The sequence below is a fragment of the Trichomycterus rosablanca genome, chromosome 4, assembly GCF_030014385.1.
Source record: "Trichomycterus rosablanca isolate fTriRos1 chromosome 4, fTriRos1.hap1, whole genome shotgun sequence".
NCBI lineage: Eukaryota > Metazoa > Chordata > Actinopteri > Siluriformes > Trichomycteridae > Trichomycterus > Trichomycterus rosablanca.
In genome coordinates this window covers 24673194-24697699 of record NC_085991.1, presented here as the reverse complement: position 1 = coordinate 24697699, position 24506 = coordinate 24673194, and the positions used below count along the sequence as shown (strand labels likewise).

General features: G+C 39.2%; 1 protein-coding gene across 21 annotated transcripts in view; it reads right to left on the bottom strand.

Annotated features, from left to right (window-relative positions):
• Positions 1-24506, bottom strand: part of ank2b (ankyrin 2b, neuronal) — a 206401-nt gene that overhangs the window by 12749 nt on the left and 169146 nt on the right. For 15 of the 21 annotated variants that reach the window (XM_062994040.1, XM_062994039.1, XM_062994034.1 and 12 more), the window contains 6 exons: positions 17952-22691; positions 16918-16995; positions 13761-13892; positions 12057-12203; positions 10811-10985; positions 10650-10725 (listed from right to left, as the gene is read on the bottom strand). In XM_062994040.1, coding sequence (XP_062850110.1) covers positions 10650-10725; positions 10811-10985; positions 12057-12203; positions 13761-13892; positions 16918-16995; positions 17952-22691 — 5348 coding nt within the window. The remainder of the gene's footprint in view (positions 1-10649; positions 10726-10810; positions 10986-12056; positions 12204-13760; positions 13893-16917; positions 16996-17951; positions 22692-24506) is intronic. The other 6 variants (XM_062994050.1, XM_062994051.1, XM_062994052.1 and 3 more) reach the window with 3 other exon arrangements.

Here is a 24506-nt window from a genome sequence, read left to right as displayed (position 1 = left end):
AACAGCACTGGTGAGAACTTTGGTACTGGTGAATCTGGTGATAAGGGTCTACGTGCATTGTCAAATGAATCAGGTGACTCTGGCCTTTGGTCAACTGTGAACATGTCTCCAAGAAAAAAATCTGATTCTGTAGATTCTGAACATAATGACTCTGGTGAACATGATCTAAATCCAGACACTGGCAGTGTACTCTCAGCAAATGGTGGCCAGAACTCTTGTATAGGTGAGTCGGGTGATAACAGTCTATTTCCATCGACCGATTCCACTGAATCAGGTGATGCTGGTCTATGATCAGTAATGGCATCAGTAAGAACATTTAACTCATATTCATTATCTGAAGCAACCGACTCAGAAGAAGAAGATCTATATCCTGTTACTGAGACTAACTCATCAAACATTGCTGAGTACTGTGGCACTGGTGAATCTGGAGACAGTGGTCTGGAAGAACTGCCCGAATCTGGTGAAGATCCTCTAATGTGTGATACAAAACTCATAGACTCTGGTGACATAGGCCAATATTCAGGAATTGAGTCTGGAGAAAGGGACCTCGTTTCAAATTCTGATACAATAGAACATGGTGATTCTGGCCTCTGCTCTTCTGTAAACAAATCATCATGACAAGATTCATATTCTAGAGACTCTGGACATATTGATTCAGGTGAACATGACCTATATCCAGAAACGGTAGGTGTAGTCTCACAAAACAATAAGCTAAAGTCTGGTATAGGTGAATCTGAGGGTAAAAGCTCATTAGCAACTAATGATGACACTGATTCAGGTGACTCTCTATAATTAGAAGTTATGGCACTCAGAATGTTTAACTCATTATTGGAATCAGATGCTAAAGACTCAAGAGAAGATGATCTAGATCCCAACAATGACACTGGTGCAAACAGCACTGGTGAGAACATTGGTATGGGTGAATCTGGCGATAAGGGTCTACGTGTATCATCTAATGAATCAGGTGACTCTGGCCTTTGGTCAACTGTGAACAAGTCTATAAGAAAGAAATCTGATTCTGTAGATTCTGAACATATTGATTCAGGTGAACATGATCTATATCCACCAACAGTTGGTGTACTCTCACAAAACAATAAGCTAAAGTCTGGTATAGGTGAATCTGAGGGTAAAAGCTCATTAGCAACTAATGATGACACTGATTCAGGTGACTCTCTATAATCAGAAGTTATGGCACTCAGAATGTTTAACTCATTATCTGAATCGGATGCTAAAGACTCAAGAGAGGATGATCTAGATCCCATCAATGACACTGGTGCAAACAGCACTGGTGAGAACTTTGGTACGGGTGAATCTGGCGATAAGGTTCTATGTGCATCGTCAAACGAATCAGGTGACTCTGGCCTTTGGTCAACTGTGAACAAGTCTATAAGAAAGAAATCTGATTCTGTAGATTCTGAACATAATGACTCTGGTGAACATGATCTAAATCCAGAAACTGGCAGTGTACTCTCAGCAAATGGTGGCCAGAACTCTTGTATAGGTGAGTCGGGTGATAACAGTCTATTTTCATCAACTGATTCCACTGAATCAGGTGACTCTGGCCTTTGGTCAACTGTGAACAAGTCTCCAAGAAAGAAATTTGATTCTGTAGATTCTGAACATAGTGATTCAGGTGAACATGATCTAAATCCAGAAACTGGCAGTGTACTCTCAGCAAATGGTGGCCAGAACTCTTGTATAGGTGAGTCGGGTGATAACAGTCGATTTCCATCGACCGATTCCACTGAATCAGGTGATGCTGGTCTATGATCAGTAACTGCATCACTAAGAACATTTAACTCAGATTCATTGTCTGAAGCAACCGACTCAGGAGAAGAAGATCTATATCCTGTTACTGAGACTAACTCATCAAACATGGCTGAGTACTGTGGCACTGGTGAATCTGGAGACAGTGGTCTGGAAGCACTGCCTGAATCTGGTGAATATCCCCTAATGTGTGATACAAAACTCATAGACTCTGGTGACATAGGCCGATATTCAGGAATTGAGTCTGGAGAAAGGGACCTTGTTTCAAATTCTGATACAAAAGAACAAGGCGATTCTGGCCTCTGCTCTTCTGTAAACAAATCATCATGACAAGATTCATATTCTAGAGACTCTGAACATATTGATTCAGGTGAACATGATCTATATCCAGAAATAGTAGGTGTAGTCTCACAAAACAATAAGCTAAAGTCTGGTATAGGTGAATCTGAGGGTAAAATCTCATTAGCAACTAATGATGACACTGATTCGAGTGAGTCTCTATAATCAGAAGTTAGGGCACTCAGAATGTTTAACTCATTATCTGAATCGGATGCTAAAGACTCAAGAGAAGATGATCTAGATCCCAACAATGACACTGGTGCAAACAGCACTGGTGAGAACTTTGGTATGGGTGAATCTGGTGATAAAGGTCTACATGCATCGTCAAACAAATCAGGTGACTCTGGCCTTTGGTCAACTGTGAACAAGTCTCCAAGAAAGAAATCTGATTCTGTAGATTCTGAACATAATGACTCTGGTGAACATGATCTAAATCCAGAAACTGGCAGTGTAATCTCAGCAAGTGGTGGCCAGAACTCTTGTATAGGTGAGTCGGGTGATAACAGTCGATTTCCATCGACCGATTCCACTGAATCAGGTGATGCTGGTCTATGATCAGTAACTGCATCACTAAGAACATTTAACTCAGATTCATTGTCTGAAGCAACCGACTCAGGAGAAGAAGATCTATATCCTGTTACTGAGACTAACTCATCAAACATGGCTGAGTGCTGTGGCACTGGTGAATCTGGAGACAGTGGTCTGGAAGCACTGCCTGAATCTGGTGAAGATCCCCTAATGTGTGATACAAAACTCATAGACTCTGGTGACATAGGCCGATATTCAGGAATTGAGTCTGGAGAAAGGGACCTTGTTTCAAATTCTGATACAATAGAACAAGGCGATTCTGGCCTCTGCTCTTCTGTAAACAAATCATCATGACAAGATTCATATTCTAGAGACTCTGGACATATTGATTCAGGTGAACATGATCTATATCCAGAAATAGTAGGTGTAGTCTCACAAAGCAATAAGCCAAAGTCTGGTATAGGTGAATCTGAGAGTAAGAGCTCATTAGCAACTAATGATGACACTGATTCAGGTGACTCTCTATAATCAGAAGTTAGGGCACTCAGAATGTTTAACTCATTATCTGAATCGGATGCTAAAGACTCAAGAGAAGATGATCTAGATCCCAACAATGACACTGGTGCAAACAGCACTGGTGAGAACTTTGGTACTGGTGAATCTGGTGATAAAGGTCTACGTGCATCGTCAAACAAATCAGGTGACTCTGGCCTTTGGTCAACTGTGAACAAGTCTCCAAGAAAAAAATCTGATTCTGTAAATTCTGAACATAATGACGCAGGTGAACATGATCTATATCCATAAGTAGTAGGTGTAGTCTCACAAAACAATAAGCTAAAGTCTGGTATAGGTGAATCTGAGGGTAAGACTTCATTAGCAACTAATGATGACACTGATTCGGGTGAGTTTCTATAATCAGAAGTTGTAATACTCAGAATGTTTAACTCATTATCTGAATCAGATGCTAAAGACTCAAGAGAGGATGATCTAGATCCCATCAATGACACTGGTGCAAACAGCACTGGTGAGAACTTTGGTATGGGTGAATCTGGTGATAAGGGTCTACGTGTATCATCTAATGAATCAGGTGACTCTGGCCTTTGGTCAACTGTAAACAAGTCTCCAAGAAAAAAATCTGATTCTGTAGATTCTGAACATAGTGATTCAGGTGAACATGATCTATATCCACCACCAGCTGGTGTACTCTCACAAAACAATGAGCTAAAGTCTGGTATAGGGGAATCTGAGGGTAAAATCTCATTAGCAACTAATGATGACACTGATTCAGGTGACTGTCTATAATCAGAAGTTATGACACTCAGAATGTTTAACTCATTATCTAAATCAGATGCTAAAGACTCAAGAGAGGATGATCTAGATCCCAACAATGACACTGGTGCAAACAGCACTGGTGAGAACTTTGGTACTGGTGAATCTGGTGATAAGGGTCTACGTGCATTGTCAAATGAATCAGGTGACTCTAGCCTTTGGTCAAATGTGAACATGTCTCCAAGAAAAAAATCTGATTCTGTAGATTCTGAACATAATGACTCTGGTGAACATGATCTAAATCCAGACACTGGCAGTGTACTCTCAGCAAATGGTGGCCAGAACTCTTGTATAGGTGAGTCGGGTGATAACAGTCTATTTCCATCGACCGATTCCACTGAATCAGGTGATGCTGGTCTATGATCAGTAATGGCATCAGTAAGAACATTTAACTCATATTCATTATCTGAAGCAACCGACTCAGAAGAAGAAGATCTATATCCTGTTACTGAGACTAGCTCATCAAACATGGCTGAGTACTGTGGCACTGGTGAATCTGGAGACAGTGGTCTGGAAGCACTGCCCGAATCTGGTGAAGATCCCCTAATGTGTGATACAAAACTCATAGACTCTGGTGACATAGGCCGATATTCAGGAATTGAGTCTGGAGAAAGGGACCTCGTTTCAAATTCTGATACAATAGAACACGGTGATTCTGGCCTCTGCTCTTCTGTAAACAAATCATCATGACAAGATTCATATTCTAGAGACTCTGGACATATTGATTCAGGTGAACATGACCTATATCCAGAAACGGTAGGTGTAGTCTCACAAAACAATAAGCTAAAGTCTGGTATAGGTGAATCTGAGGGTAAAAGCTCATTAGCAACTAATGATGACACTGATTCAGGTGACTCTCTATAATTAGAAGTTATGGCACTCAGAATGTTTAACTCATTATCGGAATCAGATGCTAAAGACTCAAGAGAAGATGATCTAGATCCCAACAATGACACTGGTGCAAACAGCACTGGTGAGAACATTGGTATGGGTGAATCTGGTGATAAGGGTCTACGTTTTTCATCTAATGAATCAGGTGACTCTGGCCTTTGGTCAACTGTGAACAAGTCTATAAGAAAGAAATCTGATTCTGTAGATTCTGAACATATTGATTCAGGTGAACATGATCTATATCCACCAACAGTTGGTGTACTCTCACAAAACAATAAGCTAAAGTCTGGTATAGGTGAATCTGAGGGTAAAAGCTCATTAGCAACTAATGATGACACTGATTCAGGTGACTCTCTATAATCAGAAGTTATGGCACTCAGAATGTTTAACTCATTATCTGAATCGGATGCTAAAGACTCAAGAGAGGATGATCTAGATCCCATCAATGACACTGGTGCAAACAGCACTGGTGAGAACTTTGGTACTGGTGAATCTGGCGATAAGGGTCTATGTGCATCGTCAAACGAATCAGGTGACTCTGGCCTTTGGTCAACTGTGAACAAGTCTATAAGAAAGAAATCTGATTCTGTAGATTCTGAACATAATGACTCTGGTGAACATGATCTAAATCCAGAAACTGGCAGTGTACTCTCAGCAAATGGTGGCCAGAACTCTTGTATAGGTGAGTCGGGTGATAACAGTCTATTTTCATCAACTGATTCCACTGAATCAGGTGACTCTGGCCTTTGGTCAACTGTGAACAAGTCTCCAAGAAAGAAATTTGATTCTGTAGATTCTGAACATAGTGATTCAGGTGAACATGATCTAAATCCAGAAACTGGCAGTGTACTCTCAGCAAATGGTGACCAGAACTCTTGTATAGGTGAGTCGGGTGATAACAGTCGATTTCCATCGACCGATTCCACTGAATCAGGTGATGCTGGTCTATGATCAGTAACTGCATCACTAAGAACATTTAACTCATATTCATTGTCTGAAGCAACCGACTCAGGAGAAGAAGATCTATATCCTGTTACTGAGACTAACTCATCAAACATGGCTGAGTACTGTGGCACTGGTGAATCTGGAGACAGTGGTCTGGAAGCACTGCCTGAATCTGGTGAAGATCCTCTAATGTGTGATACAAAACTCATAGACTCTGGTGACATAGGCCGATATTCAGGAATTAAGTCTGGAGAAAGGGACCTCGTTTCAAATTCTGATACAATAGAACACGGTGATTCTGGCCTCTGCTCTTCTGTAAACAAATCATCATGACAAGATTCATATTCTAGAGACTCTGAACATATTGATTCAGGTGAACATGATCTATATCCATAAGTAGTAGGTGTAGTCTCACAAAACAATAAGCTAAAGTCTGGTATAGGTGAATCTGAGGGTAAGAGCTCATTAGCAACTAATGATGACACTGATTCAGGTGACTCTCTATAATCAGAAGTTATGCCACTCAGAATGTTTAACTCCTTATCGGAATCAGATGCTAACGACTCAAGAGAGGATGATCTAGATCCCATCAATGACACTGGTGCAAACAGCACTGGTGAGAACTTTGGTATGGGTGAATCTGGTGATAAGGGTCTATGTGCATCATCTAATGGATCAGGTGACTCTGGCCTTTGGTCAACTGTGAACAAGTCTCCAAGAAAGAAATCTGATTCTGTAGATTCTGAACATATTGATTCAGGTGAACATGATCTAAATCCAAAAACGGTTTGTGTACTCTCACAAAACAATAAGCTAAAGTCTGGTATAGGTGAATCTGAGGGTAAAAGCTCATTAGCAACTAATGATGACACTGATTCAGGTGACTCTCTATAATTAGAAGTTATGGCACTCAGAATGTTTAACTCATTATCGGAATCAGATGCTAAAGACTCAAGAGAAGATGATCTAGATCCCAACAATGACACTGGTGCAAACAGCACTGGTGAGAACATTGGTATGGGTGAATCTGGTGATAAGGGTCTACGTGTATCATCTAATGAATCAGGTGACTCTGGCCTTTGGTCAACTGTGAACAAGTCTCCAAGAAAAAAATCTGATTCTGTAGATTCTGAACATATTGATTCAGGTGAACATGATCTAAATCCAGAAACTAGCAGTGTACTCTCAGCAAATGGTGGCCAGAACTCTTGTATAGGTGAGTCGGGTGATAACAGTCTATTTCCATCTACCGAATCCACTAAATCAGGTGACTCTGGCCTTTGGTCAACTGTGAACAAGTCTCCAAGAAAGAAATCTGATTCTGTAGATTCTGAACATAGTGATTCAGGTGAACATGATCTAAATCCAGAAACTGGCAGTGTAATCTCAGCAAATGGTGGCCAGAACTCTTGTATAGGTGAGTCAGGTGATAACAGTCTATTTCCATCAACCGATTCCACTGAATCAGGTGATGCTGGTCTATGATCAGTAATGGCATCAGTAAGAACATTTAACTCATATTCATTATCTGAAGCAACCGACTCAGAAGAATAAGATCTATATCCTGTTACTGAGACTAACTCATCAAACATTGCTGAGTACTGTGGCACTGGTGAATCTGGAGACAGTGGTCTGGAAGCACTGCCCAAATCTGGTGAAGATCCTCTAATGTGTGATACAAAACTAATGGGAGAATTAGCTTTGTATTTAGATATGCAGTCTGGAGATAGGGGTCTATCAGCAATAAAAGGTTCATTTTTTGCCAGCATTGTTACTTTTTGTATTTTTCTACTGTATTCAAAAACACCAGTTTTAGGGCAGAATGTTTCCCCCTTGTACTGTGGGTCATATTGTTTCCTCATAAGCTTATTTAAAACAACTTTAAAAACCAATCTGCACTCAGATGTAGCTGATGGGTCAAGTTGTTGATCTGCTGATTCTGCTGACTTTGGTAATTGTTGATGTTCTACTGAAGGTGCCAAATTCTGGTCTATTGTTAGATCATTTTCTTGTTGCTCTGCATCATGATGAGTTGAGACTCTTGCAGATGTTTCTACTATCAAAGTTTGATTGGCTAAACCAGCTTGAGACTGTTCCTCATTCATATTGCTTGAATTAGACCATGTTATTGCTGTGTCACTGTCTTGCTTGTGTCTCACATTATCAGCATGTGCTTCTTTTACTTGCAAAGGTTGAGCATAGTCTTTAAGAGCACAAAGGTTATATCTTAAATTTGGCTCTTCTTGTTCAGGTAGGTCAGCATTCTTATTTTCAGATTTTGCACAATGTTCACCGTCTTGTACCTGTTTTGATAACTTTTTTATCTTTCTGCGTTTTTTAGGGAATACATTTAAATCTGTACTTTGTGTTGTGACATTTTCAGGTGAAATTTTAGTGGATTCCAACACTTTTTCTGGTGCCATGTGTGGCTTCTGTGCCTCTGTGTTTAAGACGTTAGCTGAATCAACAAGCACCTGAACTTTTAATGCCTGTTTGTTTAAACTGTTATGTGAATCTTCCATGAGACAACTTTGCCACAACTTGTAATCCTCCCTAGAACTAAAGCCATCTGATATATCTCTATCAGGTACTGGTTTTCTACTTTCAGCTTTGAGTGAATCTGATAAAAGTGGTGTATAGATATTTTTAGATGAGATTAAAACAGGTGAAGATGGTTGATTCTCAATATGTATTATCGTGGGTGATACTGATATGTCCTGTTTGTCTAAAGGATCTGACCCAAGTGATTTGACTTCATGTCTTACAGATGGATGCAGCTCACACATTGATATTAAATTACTTGATACTGGCAAATTGGGTGAAAAAGGTTTGTATTCATTTTCAGGCAATAAGGATACAGGTGACAAAGGTCGACTTTCATCCAGTAACACTAACGTTTCCATAAGCCTACATTCTCCTTCTGACAGATCTGTTTCTGGTGATACAGATTCACAATATTTCACTGGCATTAATTCCCCTGCATTTTGAACAAAACTAGGCAGAGGTGAATCAGGAGAAACAGGTCTCCATTCATTATCTGATGCTGCTGAGCCAGGGGATACACACTGACCTTCAAACAACAATTCCAATGACAGATCATAGTCAACATCTGAAATATCAGATTTGGATGATGAAGACATAGATCTTTTCCCTTGCATAAAAAAGTCATACGTCTCTGGTGTAAAACTAGGTACTGGTGAATCACAGGAAAGTGATTTATACTCATTCAAAGATGCTGCTGATCCAGGGCTATCCACTAATGTATTATCAGCAGTCCACTGATCATATTCAAAACCATTGTCTGGAGAAGATTCTCTATCAACGTTTTCTAAATTAAATGACCCAGATAAAAAAGAGCTATCTGATTCAGGTGTAATTGGTCTACTTTCAATCCACGATTCTGGTGAAGTTGGTCTATCTATTTCATCGGTAACCTTTAAATAAGATGAGTGTGGACTGACCTGACTGTCTGACTTTTGCAAAACTGAAGAATTCATCTGATCAGAGACAAATGGCATTCTACTTCTGCCCACACATAACATAAATTCTGGTGCTGAATTTGCACAAACTGGTGGTAGAGGTGACTGTGGTCTAAAGTCAGGTAAGGGAGAATCAGGAGACAGTATTTTCTGATTGGTGCTTGATGCTACAGAAGCAGGTGAGCATGCTCTTATGTCACCCATCGGTAAGCACAAGTCTGCAAAACCTGATCTGAACTCAAATGGTACTGGAGAGTCTGGAGGCATTAAGTCAGCAGATTCAGGTGATAAGGATCGATATTCATGTAATGGCATTTCCAAGTCGGCTCCAAATTCAGATCCTGAATCTGATGACAATGACCTAGACTTCCATCCTGAAAGTTCTCCACTTACTTCAGTTCGCTCAGTTGTGTTTACATTTAACCGAACGTCATCTGTAATGCATTCTAAAGAATGTACAGAATATGATGAAGAATGTGTTGGCTCAATTGCTGAGTCAAGTGACATCTGACTAGGTGTTGCAAGGATATTACTTGCACCTTTATAATAAGCAGATTGCTGTTTTGGTGGGGAACTACAAACTGCCTGAAAGTTCTGAACTTCCTTAAAGGTAGTAAAACTAATTTCAGTAGCTTGAGAGGATGTCAACATTTGATGAACATTTGAGGCCTCTGAAACATGGAGGAAATCGGAGGGTACAGATGATTCAAATGTCTTAGTAACTAAGCTTATATCTTTGCTTGGAGTATTTGCAGAGGAATACTTTTCACCAAAGAGTGTTCTGTAAAATTGATCAGAAATCTCTTCAACATGGCGGATCATGTACTCGTCACTTGGTCCTTGTTTTCTCGTCATATCAGACTCGCTTAGCATTTTTGCCTCAGGGTTTGAAATTGATTTACTGATCTCCCACTGTTGCTTGTGTGTTATTGATGAAGCTTGTGTTAATGTGATTTGCTGAGAAGCCCTTTCGTCTGATGCCTGAGGAAAGTTTAAGTTAGGTATGGCATTAGTGGAAATATTATCCTGTGCTTGTTTAAGCTCCGCAGAGAGCTCACTAAAATCTGCCTCACTATTCTCAGACTCCATCAAGGTCTCTTCAAAATCTGGTAAGATCATTCGCTTCTTGCTTAGTCTGCTATCCCTGGTTGATTCAGTAGATGTAACAGTCAAAGTATTAATTGGGTCGTGCAAGGATTCACCACCAGCTGCTCCTAACTCTTGGAGTGGGTCATCGTGAAAGGGGCTGAAATGCTGTGAAAGGTTATCAGATGACAGCTTGGAAGCAGCTTCCTTTTTAAAAGCTGGGTCAAAAGTTTGAGACTGTGGCCTCCATGGCGTAGTCTTGTATAGGGTGAAGAGAGGACTTACTTTTTTTATAGTGCCAGGGAACTGCTGCTGGAGACCAATCATCTCAAAACCACCGTGTATTGAACCTTCAACCATCCTAACAAAAAAAAGAAAGTATTAAGGATAAAGTATTTATAACTGTTAGTGCAATACTAAGTAATTCAGTTAAATCAAATAGTTACTCCTGGTCTGACTGGAACGTCTCTTTTTGAGTATCACTCTGGGAGGATACACTGGAAAAGAGATCCTCCACAGACACCACTGGAGGTGGCTGCCCAGAGTTTGAAAGTCTTTGAATTATTTCGATGCGTTGACCTGGTTGAGGGCTGTCCATGTCTTCATGAAGAGCTGAGAATCCTAGGAAGCAAAACATATGTAAGTTGCAATGTGGGACTTTTATTTGGGCTTAACTTAAAAGCCCAATTTCCAGAAAATGCACTAAAACAAGAATCTGTAAGTTTTTTTTATGCATTTTCTCCCCTTTTCCTCCCTTTTAACGCGTCCAATTGCCCGATTGCATCATGCTTTCTCTCCACCAATGCCGATCTCTGCTCTGATTGAGGAGAACGAAGCTAGCCCACGCTGAAATACGCACCGAGACGTGAGCAGCATGTGGGCAGCATGCTGTATGCATCTTATCACCTACACTTTGATGAGTACAGGGCAGCTCAGCGTTGTGTATGGAGAGAGACACCCTGAGAGCACTCTTTTCTCATCGCAGGCGCCTTCAATAAGCCAGCATCAGTCGTAATTGCACCAGTCATGAGAGAGAGAGAGACCCCATCCGGTTTAGTCCCGCCCATATCTGAACAACAAGCCAATCATTGTTCATGTGGCCGCTCAGCCTGAAGAATCTGTAATTTGATAAATCTCTTAAACATTTATTTAACTGACAAATAATCTACTATACAATCTACTGTACTACTGTAGATTTTGGGAATCTGGAAGAATCTTAGTCTGTGTAGATCAAGCCCAAAAACCACTGTTAAATGTGTGTGACCTTCAAGCCTTCAGATGCATGTGAAACCATCATGCTGCTATGATGATGCACACGAGCTCTGGAGCACTTGCATTAAAAAACACAAACAGGAACTTTATTACACATGGAGTGAAAGCCATACATCAACTCTATGCCTAAACCCTAGCGAGTTCTATGAGTGTGAGCTCATCTCAGATAGACTCAAAGACACGTGGAATGTGCTATGGTCAGATGAGTCCATGTTTTAGCTTGTTATTGGGAAAACAAAAGTCGTGTTGTCCATACCAAGACACTTTGTATCCTCAGTTTCCAAACGATTACAAAGTGTAATTAATAGTAAACATTCCTTTGTCTCAATTCAAGTATGCTGTAAGCATTTATACATTTGCTTACATGTATAAAAAATGTGTAATTAAAACTTTTTTACATGGCCTGTATGTTAATATTACCTTCACTTTGATCCAGTGATATGGTCTGCTCTATTTCTGCATAGGTATGTGCTGACTCATCCGGAGTTGACTGAATGATCTTGTTTTCGATAAGATGAACAATGTCCATGCGATTAATCTTCGAGAGCTTTGAGATCAATGTGTTTTCTGCAGAGAAGTTGAAATTACTTAATAGATTTTTGCATGTATCTTGTGTATTAGTGACATTTTATATGAACAGTCAATTAATTAATAAATAACATTATATTTAAATCATAGTTAAGTAGAATACAATAAAATAAAATTAGCCATTTCTTCTGGAAAATATTTTTACTAACTTTATTGTTATGACACACATTAAAGATGTAATATTCAAATGTTTAACTCCCCCAGGAAGGCTTTAGATCAGGGACTTCAAAGAACAAATAGGAATTTCAGGGCAGGACATTTTACAACCCCAAATCAGAAAGTTGGGACGGTATGGAAAATGCAAATAAAATAAAAATACAGTGTTCCTTACATTTAATTTGACTTTTATTTGATTGCATACAGTTTGAACCCAAGATATTTCATGTTTTGTCTGCTCAATTTCATTTCACTTATTAATAAACCTCCATTACTGCATTTTAGGCCTGTAACACATTCCAAAAAGTTGGGACAGGGGCAATTTAGGGCTAGTAATGAGGTGAAAAAAACTAAATAATGATGTGATTCTAAACAGGTGATTGTAATCATGGTTTGGTACAAAAGAAGCATCCAGGTAAGGCTGAGTCTTTAATGAGCAAGGATGGCCAGAGGACTTGTCCCCAACAGAGAATGTGTGGAGAATTTTGAAACGAAAAAGGCCTGAAATGCAGGAAAGGATGTTCATTAATAAATGAAATGAAGTTGACCAGACAAAACATGAAATATCTCAGGTTCATCCTGTCTGCAATCAAATAAAAGTCAAATTAAATATAAGAAACTCTTTGTTTTTTATTACAATTTTTTTCTGATTTGGGGTTGTAAAAGTGACCCCAAGTTTCACAAGTTTTTAACAAACATGTCCAATATTTAATTATAAGGCCCTACAAAAGCCAATTTATTTATATTTTCACTTATTAACTGAACTTTAAATTAGATGGGTTCAATTAGGATTCAGATTCAAATCAAACTATGTTGTTTTAAGTAGTCCAGTTCTGTTCCTCTTAGATTAATGGTGACACCAAAAAAAATAAGAGCACTAGAATAATTGATAACTGATATGAACACCAGAAACCCTGAAGCTCTGAAGCTTAGTCATTATGCAAGTTATCATATACAAGTATCTGCTTTGCATCTGTATTTAAATCTCTTTATCATGCACCATCATGTGTTGCTTTTGAGAACTTCGTGTCTGCTCATGGCTATTGACCATTGTATTTATTTAAATCTTACTCTTGTTTTTTGTATAGAAGACTAGTCAGCATTTAGCCAGCTTGAATGCTATGTTGACTAGTGATAACACCTACAAATTGTTAAAATACCATCAACATTATTGGTTAAGTCATACTATTGAAAGTTCTGGTATACTGTGTTCGTTTTGCACGGTTCTGGCATTGTTATGTTCTTTGTATTGTTTAATATTATATTCTTTATCAGTATTGTTATTGGTAGTGGTCAAAGGTCACCTTGGAAAAAACACCTTGAAATAGCATTAAAACACATTTTAATAAAAGTATACAGGCTATTGAATAAAATTCCTACCTGTGGCATTTGTGCCCTCTTTCTCCATCCATAGCTTTATAAGGGCATGACTTTGGTCTTGTAGTGAGTTTGGATTCTCTGCTCTTATCTGAGCTATCTGCTCTTTACTGAATTCAAGTTCATGAGCCAGCTCTGGAGAAACAATAGAGAATACTACAGTGTTTGTTCGGAAAAAAAAGAACTCTAAAAGTACACAATTTAGAATACCAATGGAATAATGCTGATCAGGGTGTGGCTTTCCGTGCACAAGTAGCTAACTGTATGTAAAGTGCGTAGATGTATTTTATGGTCATGTTTTTAATTGTTTATTGGGATGGTTAGATTAGTTTGCTAATTACGGCAAAGCCTGACCATGGACACTTGGCAAATGGCAAGTTTTTTTGGTGTAACTAAGTCTTTAAAACTAAAAAGTTTGTTAAAATAAAAAATATAAGCAGTTATTTAGAAAAAAAAATCCATGCACCCATTATCATTTATTTTAAACAAAATAATTTAAGAAAATAACTTGAATGAAATAAAATTACACAAAATGTCAAATACATCATACCATTAGATAGGGATGTAACGATACACTCTACCCACAATGCGATACGATTCACAATACTGGGTTCACAATACGATTTTTTCCCGATTTTTTTAAACAGACAAATTATGACAAAGTTTCCTTTTATTATTTCTCTTAAAAAATAAAATAAAATACTGTATTTGTGCTTATCTTTTATTTATCTAAATAATAAATGCCCTTTTATTTCTGAGGTAGGTACAAACGTTGCCAAATAATGCTTATTATGTAAAAAAAAAAGCTGAAATGAAATTTTAAAACAAATCCAACATATATATAAATAAATGAATAATACAAATAAAGAAAGTACAGTGGACCCTTGACTTACGAATTTAATTGGTTCCAAAGGGCTGTTCTTAATTCAAAATGTTTGTTAGTTAAACCTATTTTTCCCATAAGAAATAATTCATCCATGCCAGACCTCCCAAACCACCCCCTTACCTAACCTTTCTAATGTCTTAAATTGTCTTTTTTGTTATACATACAAGTATATTTTCCCTTTAATCTTAAATTATAGAATAAACATTCCTGTAATAAACAATAATAAACAACAATACACAGTAGTAGTACTGTACAAAAAAACCCACCACATTTCAGTACAGTACGTGTGCTGTACCATACACCATAATACATTTCCTTCTTTTTATATAAAATGTATCTACCAGAAACAACAATAACTCTCATATTTCTCTATTATTGCCTTCTTTATTTCAATAGTGTTGTATTTTGTAGGTGTAATTGCATGAAAGAAAGAATACTTTACTCAGCGATTTCCTTCTTCTCTCTCACTCACTGTCCCCTCTGTCTGATGCACAGTTACAGCTACTGGCAGGAGTAATTATACAACAAATAGTGATATATATATATTTTTTTTTCTCAACACTGCACTTTCTTTGCACCTTCTTTGGGGCCATTTTAATATTGAATTTTACAAAATATAAATAAAACACCGGAAAAACAGTCTGCTGTCCGAATGTCCGCTCACTGTATATATATACAGGGGTTGGACAAAATAACTGAAACACCTGTCATTTTAGTGTGGGAGGTTTCATGGCTAAATTGGACCAGTCTGGTGGCCAATCTTCATTAATTGCACATTGCACCAGTAAGAGCAGAGTGTGAAGGTTCAATTAGCAGGGTAAGAGCACAGTTTTGCTCAAAATATTGCAATGCACACAACATTATGGGTGACATACCAGAGTTCAAAAGAGGACAAATTGTTGGTGCACGTCTTGCTGGCACATCTGTGACCAAGACAGCAAGTCTTTGTGATGTATCAAGAGCCACGGTATCCAGGGTAATGTCAGCATACCACCAAGAAGGACAAACCACATCCAACAGGATTAACTGTGGACGCAAAAGGAAGCTGTCTGAAAGGGATGTTCGGGTGCTAACCCGGATTGTATCCAAAAAACATAAAACCACGGCTGCCCAAATCACGGCAGAATTAAATGTGCACCTCAACTCTCCTGTTTCCACCAGAACTGTCCGTCGGGAGCTCCACAGGGTCAATATACACGGCCGGGCTGCTATAGCCAAACCTTTGGTCACTCGTGCCAATGCCAAACGTCGGTTTCAATGGTGCAAGGAGCGCAAATCTTGGGCTGTGGACAATGTGAAACATGTATTGTTCTCTGATGAGTCCACCTTTACTGTTTTCCCCACATCCGGGAGAGTTACGGTGTGGAGAAGCCCCAAAGAAGCGTACCACCCAGACTGTTGCATGCCCAGAGTGAAGCATGGGGGTGGATCAGTGATGGTTTGGGCTGCCATATCATGGCATTCCCTTGGCCCAATACTTGTGCTAGATGGGCGCGTCACTGCCAAGGACTACCGAACCATTCTGGAGGACCATGTGCATCCAATGGCGGTGCCGTGTATCAGGATGACAATGCACCAATACACACAGCAAGACTGGTGAAAGATTGGTTTGATGAACATGAAAGTGAAGTTGAACATCTCCCATGGCCTGCACAGTCACCAGATCTAAATATTATTGAGCCACTTTGGGGTGTTTTGGAGAAGCGAGTCAGGAAACGTTTTCCTCCACAAGCATCACGTAGTGACCTGGCCACTATCCTGCAAGAAGAATGGCTTAAAATCCCTCTGACCACTGTGCAGGACTTGTATATGTCATTTCCAAGACAAATTGACGCTGTATTGGCCGCAAAAGGAGGCCCTACACCATACTAATAAATTATTGTGGTCTAAAACCAGGTGTTTCAGTTATTTTGTTCAACCCCTGTATATAGAGAGAGAGACGGTCGGAGTCAACTTGTTCGTGACGTCACGTGTTTCACGAATTTCGGTTCATAATCCGAAATTTGTTTGTAAGTTTAAGTTGAAAAAGAACCCAAAATGTTCGTATGGTAAACGGTTCATTGGCTGGAAAATCTGGCAACTTGCCTACCTGGCAACTGTGAAGTGCCATCAACCAGGCGAGGTGAATAGCGCCAGTGCCCTCTGTTGTTTAATGTAAATATCGATTCATCTTAAATGAATAACCAATTCGAATCGTGGCACATTTGCACCCATTTTTAACTGTCTTGTGGTGCATCGTTACATCCCTACCATTAGCTACTCATACTGTTTTACCTGTCCAGCTAAAACCAAGGTGGTCAGCTATTACAGCCAATCGTCCCTCTTTTCTGTCAGATTCATCCTGTGGCTCCACTGCAAAGGCCAGCATCAAAACACATTAGATGCCATCACAAAAACACATTCTTAAGAACTAAATAAAAAAAAATCTTTGTATTTCTGAGTAGGGGATGAAATAACTAGGAATAACTACAGGAAAACTGGATTTACCTGTAAGGTAACATAGCAAGATGCAAATGAAATATATAATCACTGGCTTTCTCTTGATTTTAAATCATTTTCATTTTTGTTGGTTTTGAAAAATGTTAAAACTATGTTTGGACAGTAACAAAATATGTACATGACATTTACATGACACTAAATACATAACATGTATTTAGCCAGATGGGTTGTGATAGATTGGTAGAATTTTTTGTACATTCACCTTCACTTTGCCAAACTGACATTGTCAAACTGGAGGGTCACTAGTTAAGTTGTAAAATATTAAATAGTTGTAAGCATTGCTGAGGTCATATTAATAAGTCTAAGTATTTTGAATATTTTTAGATGACAGTCACTCAGGTTTTGCAGAAGCCTAAAGTACTATCCCACCACAACAAAGACCCAAAATCAGTTTCTGCCTGATGCAGAAAGACGTGAAAGAAATATGTTATGCCAGCAGACAGCAGCTGTGCCATTTTAAGAACAGGCGGGTGGGTGGTTTGGAGAAGATGAGTGTTTGTACCCCTCTTTGGTCAGCCTACATTGAGGGACCACTCCAGTGACAAAAAGTACTTTGTTGTAGTACTTCTATTTTTAAGAGTGTAAATGTATAGTAGTAGATATAGCATGCTATGCAGATTAATTTCTTAATAATAAATCCTGACAATATTATCACACATTGAAGGAAAGAAGACAGGTACAAACACAATTCAAACACAGAAGCACCACACAGAGTTGAAGCTTTAGCTACAAGAAAGAGAGGCAGCACCTCCCTTGCTATTGTGTTGAGGCAGATGAGAGAGAGAATGGGCCCCTTATGATGGGGATACCTTGACTTTGGACTTGGGCTTTATCAGCAGGAATTCTTTCCATCTGCGTCTCAACAGGGTCGTCCCATCGAGGCCTAATGACCAATGGGTCCTCAGGAAGAGGCATCTGCATGTCAGGGAAAGGCTCATTTTCTATTACTGAGACATCTATAGCACTGCTTTCATCATCCGACATCGCAGCTGCCTCCTCTTTCTCTTTTTCTGCTTGAGCCAAGCGCTCCACTAGCTTAGCTGCCTCACCACTAATCTCCTCAAAAAAATCAATAGACTTCTTGCATCTCTCAGGTGGCTGCTCTTTTTTGCCAGTTGTAGTGGTTTGAGTTGGCTGACCAGGCTTTCCTCTGACAGGTAGCTTTGACGGTAAAGTCTTATATTTGTTAGAGAGATCAGTACTGGCTGGGCGACCCTGGTCCTTTTTAGCTGGTTTCTTTGTAGAATCACTTTCACAGAAGCTCTTGGCTTTGATAGACCTTGTCACTCCGGAGCTTACAGAGGGACCTGTGTCTGTCTCAGATTTTCTCCTTGTTTTAGGTTTTACAGGCAATTTAGACTTTTTGTCCTTAATGGGTTCAGCCTGTTTAATAGAAACATTTTCGGTCTCGGATTTAAGTGGAACTGCTTTTATAGGGATTCTAGATTTTGGCTTTTCCTCTTCCTTAGAGGAAGACTTTTTTTGAGTGGACACAATGTGACTTTTAGAGGTAGCCTGGGCTTTTGACTTTGATACTTTACTGGGGGTTTGAGATGTATTTTTAGGGGTTTTAGGTAACTCTATTATCGAGTGTTGATCCTCTGGAGAGGAATCTGAGGATTCTTGTTGTTGTTGAGAATAAACTGGTCTAGTAACTGTTGATAATGCTGTCTGAACATTTGTTAGGATAGTCTCAATAGAACCAAGGGAAGTTGTTGAAGTATCTTCAGCTATTTTGTCTGTTTTTAATTCTACAGCTTGGTTTGTAACTTGTTTTTTATTTGTTTTGGGTGAAGCAGAGACACCCATTTTGATTGGAAGTCTAGACTTTGTAGCATCTGATATAGAAGCTTTACCTGATTGAGCATCATCAAGTGAGGAGCAAAGAGCGGTAGCTTCTTTTACAGAATGTTCAGCTACTTCTGGTTTATTCTGCACAGTAAGGTTTATAGCAACTTCTCTGTCTGTCCCGCTCAAATCTATAGCAGGTTCTTCCCTAATATCTTCCGCAAGTGCCTCTTCAATTGGTTGCTCTCCTATCTGAAAGAAAGCAAAGCCTTCTTCCTCATACCCTCGTTTGGTCATGTCAATAGCCCCACTTCTAGTCATCTCAAACAGTTTTCCCTCTTGAAACAGAAAAGGGTTTTGTTCACTTGTTGGTGTGCCTTCCTCAGTGGGAGTCCTTCCAGGTGTGGTGTCTGGGGTTGCTCCCTGTGCCTGTCGATCTACCACCAGGCCCAAAATCATTTGCTCCTCCTCTTTGACTCTTGCTGCAAAGGCAACATCATCTTCCCTTATTGCACTCCAGTTGTCAGTCACTGCTTTTGCAGTAACTCCTCGAGATTTGGTTTTAGGAGGTGTCTCTAAAACATTCGCCTTGGTGTTATCATAAACATGCCATTCTGGTTTGAATGTTTCTTTTTCTTTTCCGACAATAGACACAGAACTGGTTTCCACCTCTAAGGATTCCATGCTAAAATTTAAATCATATGCCTTTCTATGACTCATGTGATCATCTTTAACCTGATCTGGTGTATTATATTCTGTCTGACTATATGATGTATCAACTTCAAGGTGATCAGAAACACCTTTGTGGTGTCCAGACCTATCATCATCTATGCTCTCATTTGTCTTTCCCAGGCTTTCCTCTTTTAGTTCATTAGATATATCTGCCCCCTCTTTATTGCTAAAATATGTCTTATTAATTTGATCTAACTCATTTATACTAAGTATCCCCTTTTCTTTTTGTAGTTCTTTAGACAAATTGTGAGCTTTATGCCTTTCTGAGACAGACTGAGGTCCCTCCATTGATTCATCTGCTGATGCTGCTGTGTGGGCCATGGTTTGTTGAATATCCTCAGCCGTTTGAGGGCTCTCAGCCGTTTGAGGGCTCTCATGTTCACCTGCTGGAAAAGGAGAGGGAGGTTGTACTTTAATAGTAGTTTTAACAGATTGTTTTATCTCTGACTCTTGCTTCAACTCAGTGGGTGCAAGGCAATCCACTGATGTTTTAACTGGGAATTCAAGGCCAATAGGTGTGATGTTTTCATGTCCTTGTTCAGACACAATCATGGCCTGAGGTGAGACATCTTTTTTAATGTCCTTTTTGTCTTTTGCATCTTGCTCCATCTCATCAAAAGTTTTTATTTTGGCAGCCATTTTAAACATTTCTTCCTCTGGTGTGAATTTTGTCTGGGTCAAAACACACATCAAATCTTCCTCTGTATCCTCAGGTATGACTGATGGCATTAGGGACATGGACAAGAGCAAAGGATCTGGGGTTTTAGGATTGATCTCATAACTTACCTCTTCAGAACTTGGGGTGTCAGGGGAAACAGGACTCTTACCAGAACTTGTCGGATGAGATGTCTGCTCGCAACTGTCATCATCCACACTACATTCTTGGTCTTTGAGAAGCCTACAGTGTACATTTTCTGAAGGGAATTCAGGAGCTTTGGAGGATGTCGGGTGCCCTGTAGTCACACTGTGTTTTTCTACTGATGGAGGGAAGGCCATGATGTGTTTCTGCTCTACAGGGCTGTTTTCTAGAGAGTCACAGCATGGGGAGTCTTTAATTGGGCTAGGTTCAATTGAGTCTGGGGATTTATGAGAAGAGTCGTCCTCTCTAACAGGGCTACCCTCTAAAGAGTCATTGTGGCTAATGGAATCATCAGCTACTGGACTAATGGTTTCTGAGTCTTGAAGTCTAAGAGGAAGTACTAATCCTTTGTGTTTTTCAGCTCTTGGGGATGAGTTGTCAGTAAAGGTTGGTGTTAGCTGACCATCAGGGGATTCTTCATCACTTAAAAAACTCTCTATTGTTTCTGAACCTCTTTTTGTTAGTTTTCGAGATTTGTGTGCGGTAGATGACACCAAAATATTGTCCTTATCAGTAGAGAGTTTTTTTCCATCGAATGTAACAGTTTTGTCATGAGAAGAACACACAGACTCATATTTTAAGGACTCATCCACTGCCTTTTTCACAGATAAGCCTTCCAAAGTTGTTGATGACTGAATATCAGCAGTCTTGGCACCAATGGAAGAGCAGTCAGTAAGTTTGCTAGTATTGTCCTTAGTAGTACCTGTTACTGCTTCGGAGAGCTTTACATGTATAGACTCAGCTGGCTGTTTGGGCAGTGATGAAAGGCTTTCAGGACTTGTTTCTGGAGTGTCCGCCATGCCTTCATGTTTGTCACTTTCTTCTGAGCTCATGTGGACTTCCTCTTCACCAAGGCTGGCACAAGGGAGATGAGCTAGATCTTTGTTTTTAACACTGTCAGAGCTGTCTTCAACTGCAGTACCATCAGGGCCTCTATCAGGTTGAGACTCTTTAGAGGTTTTTAATATGCCTTGCCCAACTGCAGCAACGGTTTCTGACTGGATTGGATTTTCAGATGTGTCTAGAACAGCTTCTTTTACTTGAACAGTTTTTGTGTGCTTTGGTTCAGAAGGTGTCTTGTGTTCAAAGAGTCCAGACTTCCTTTTTGAAGGGTCTGGTCCTTTCTGAAAAGTTCTCATGAGTTCTCTCACTGACATAGTCTCTTCTAGTCTCTCAGACTCCTTTTTTTGTGATTTGTGGGAGGCTTGCAATTTGGGTGTGCTTGGTGTTTTTTGGTCTTTATTACCAACAGATGGTTTTCTTTCTGAAAGCTTAACAGAAGGCTTGATGCCAGTCTGCTTGTGACCTTTTTGTTCTTCTTCCACTTTCTTTTGAAGTGCTTTAACTTTGTCTTTAATTGAACCAATGGGTGTTTCTTCAACTACTGGAGATACAGGTGACACTTTTTGGTGTGCGGGGGCACTTAAAAGTGTATTGTCTTTGTGTGTTTTCTCAGTTCTTTCACTAACAGAATGTGCTTTTGAGCCAGGTGTGTTGTATTCATCAGTGTGCCCTTGAGGCCCCTTTCTTCTAACTGGCTTTTTTACTTCAGCAGCCTGGCTTTTAGTGTCTTTGAGCACAGTTGGTATGATTTTTTTACCACCTTTGCGTAGAACAACCTCAGTGAACTTTTCTTGTTTCCCACTTTCCTGTGATATCGATCCTGTCATTGCTGGTATATCCAAAGTATATTCTCTTTGATCCTCACTGACACTCTTTTGTGCCTGTGAACCTCGAGTGCCTCGAATATCCTTAAGTAGTGCCTCTTGTGTCTCAAAGGCAGCCATCATTTTGGCCTCCTCAATTTCACAGTCTGAGAGAAGAACCCACTCCTCATCCTTTTTATATGGACGACTGGCTGCTTTTGCTGACCTATCCTCATATGTTCCACTCCTTAAAATCTCACTAACTTTTTCCAAATCCTCCTTGACCTTTTCCATTATTTCTAAAGGTTCCCCTGACACATCCTCCACTCCCTTTTCCAGGTCACTTCCATGCATAGGGCTCGACTTCTCCGAGAGATCGGTGGTCAGAATGGCAGTCATTTTAATTAGATCCTGTTTCATCTCGGACACCTGAGATAGTAAATCTGGGCTTGCGAGTGCTGGAGAATCTCGAATTAAGTGTGTTGTCTGGATGGAGGTCTTTGTAGGCGCTTCATCTTCATCATCTTCCAGTTGAAAAGATGGTTTTTAAGGAACAAATTAACCAAAATTTAAATGAATGGAAACAGAGATTAGAAGAAAAAAGATCAGGATTGGAACGGTAAAGTTTAAGGATAATAGCTGGATGTACAAAGGAAAAGGTAAAATATACTGTACAGTAATCTAATAGGATTAAAAGGATTTAGATGTACTAGAATAATGAAATAACAACTGCAAAGCAAGTTTCAACCAACTTTTACAGACCTCATAGAAATAAGCAGGAAATAACTTGCACACTTACACATGGGAAACAACAAAAGAAACAAAGTGAGACAAAAATTGGGCGTAAAAATGTAAAGCAAAACAGGTTCACAAACATTTTTTAAACGTATCATGAAGAAACTAAGTAAATTTCAAGAAAAACGTATGTCTACACAATATATAAGATCAGATAGAAAAAATGAACTGTTTAAAAACCCTTTCATGTTTCCAAAAGAAAGTCAGTGATGTAATACTAGTCAGGAATTAAATACTGTGATGCCTCATGGCTTCTGCTTTTTGTCATAATTATAGGGTGTGTTCGAAAACCTAGGGAGCTGCCTTGCTGTCTTACTGCCTACATAGGCAGCTGCCTCAGTAGAGAGGCTTCTAATAAGTCAACGACTTATAAGGCAGCTTATTCGAACGCACTACTTAGACAGCGATTCCATCGGGTTTCGCTTACTAAGCTAACACAGTTAGCATCTTGCCAATCAAACCAATGGAATGGGGTGGCACAGCACGCTAGCATGTCAACTAACATCTCCCTTCGTGTACTGAAAATGGTTAAATTCGCTGACAAGCCCGAACTTGCAAATAAATACACTTGTGCAAGTTTATACAAGTTAAAAATCAATAACAATTTATTTACATTTAAAAATAACTCTGTTCGTTTCTCCGCACCGTCAGCCATGTTTTTTTTTTATTTTTCTGTGAGAGAAGAGCTGCCACACTGAATGCTGGGATTGCCTTGATCACTAAGGACGCTTCCGATGCTCACTCGTTCTTGAGTCAAAATAACATTGAAATTTTAAGATGCCTAACTAGACAGCTTATTAAGGCATCTAGGATTTCGAACAGCCTCCTTCTCGGGAGTGCGCATAGGATGACGTAAAATGCTGTCTATGTAGAGAGATTACTAGCTTTTCAAATATATAATATATTCCCAATATATAAGATCAGATAAAAAAATGAACTGTTTAAAAACACTTTCATGTTTCCAAAAGAAAGCCAGTGATGTAATACTAGTCAGGAATTAAATACTGTGATGCCTCATGGCTTTTGCTTTTTGTCATAATTAAAATCTATGTTGCTAATATTAACAGCAAACGGTGCTTTATTTCTAATAACTACATAGTATTTCGGAACTTAATAATAATAATAAAAACAATAATAAATGATGATGATGATGAAGGTATCTAAAAACAATAATGAATGATGATGATGATGAAGGTATCTAAAAACAATAATGAATGAATAAGATAATGCTTAACAGTAAAACATATAGATAGTTTAGGAATACACACAACATTTTCAAACACACGTTATGTAAGTCAAGTTATTTCCATGCAAAGCTTAGTAGATTAATAGCTTTTAGATAAGAGGTAAGTATCTAGAAAATTCTAATCCCAGGCCATACAAACAAGTTGCAAAACAAACACATTAATTTATACAGCGATCAGCCATAACATTAAAACCACCTCCTTGTTTCTACACTCACTGTCCATTTTATCAGCTCCACTTACCATATAGAAGCACTTTGAAGTTCTACAATTACTGACTGTAGTCCATCTGTTTCTCTA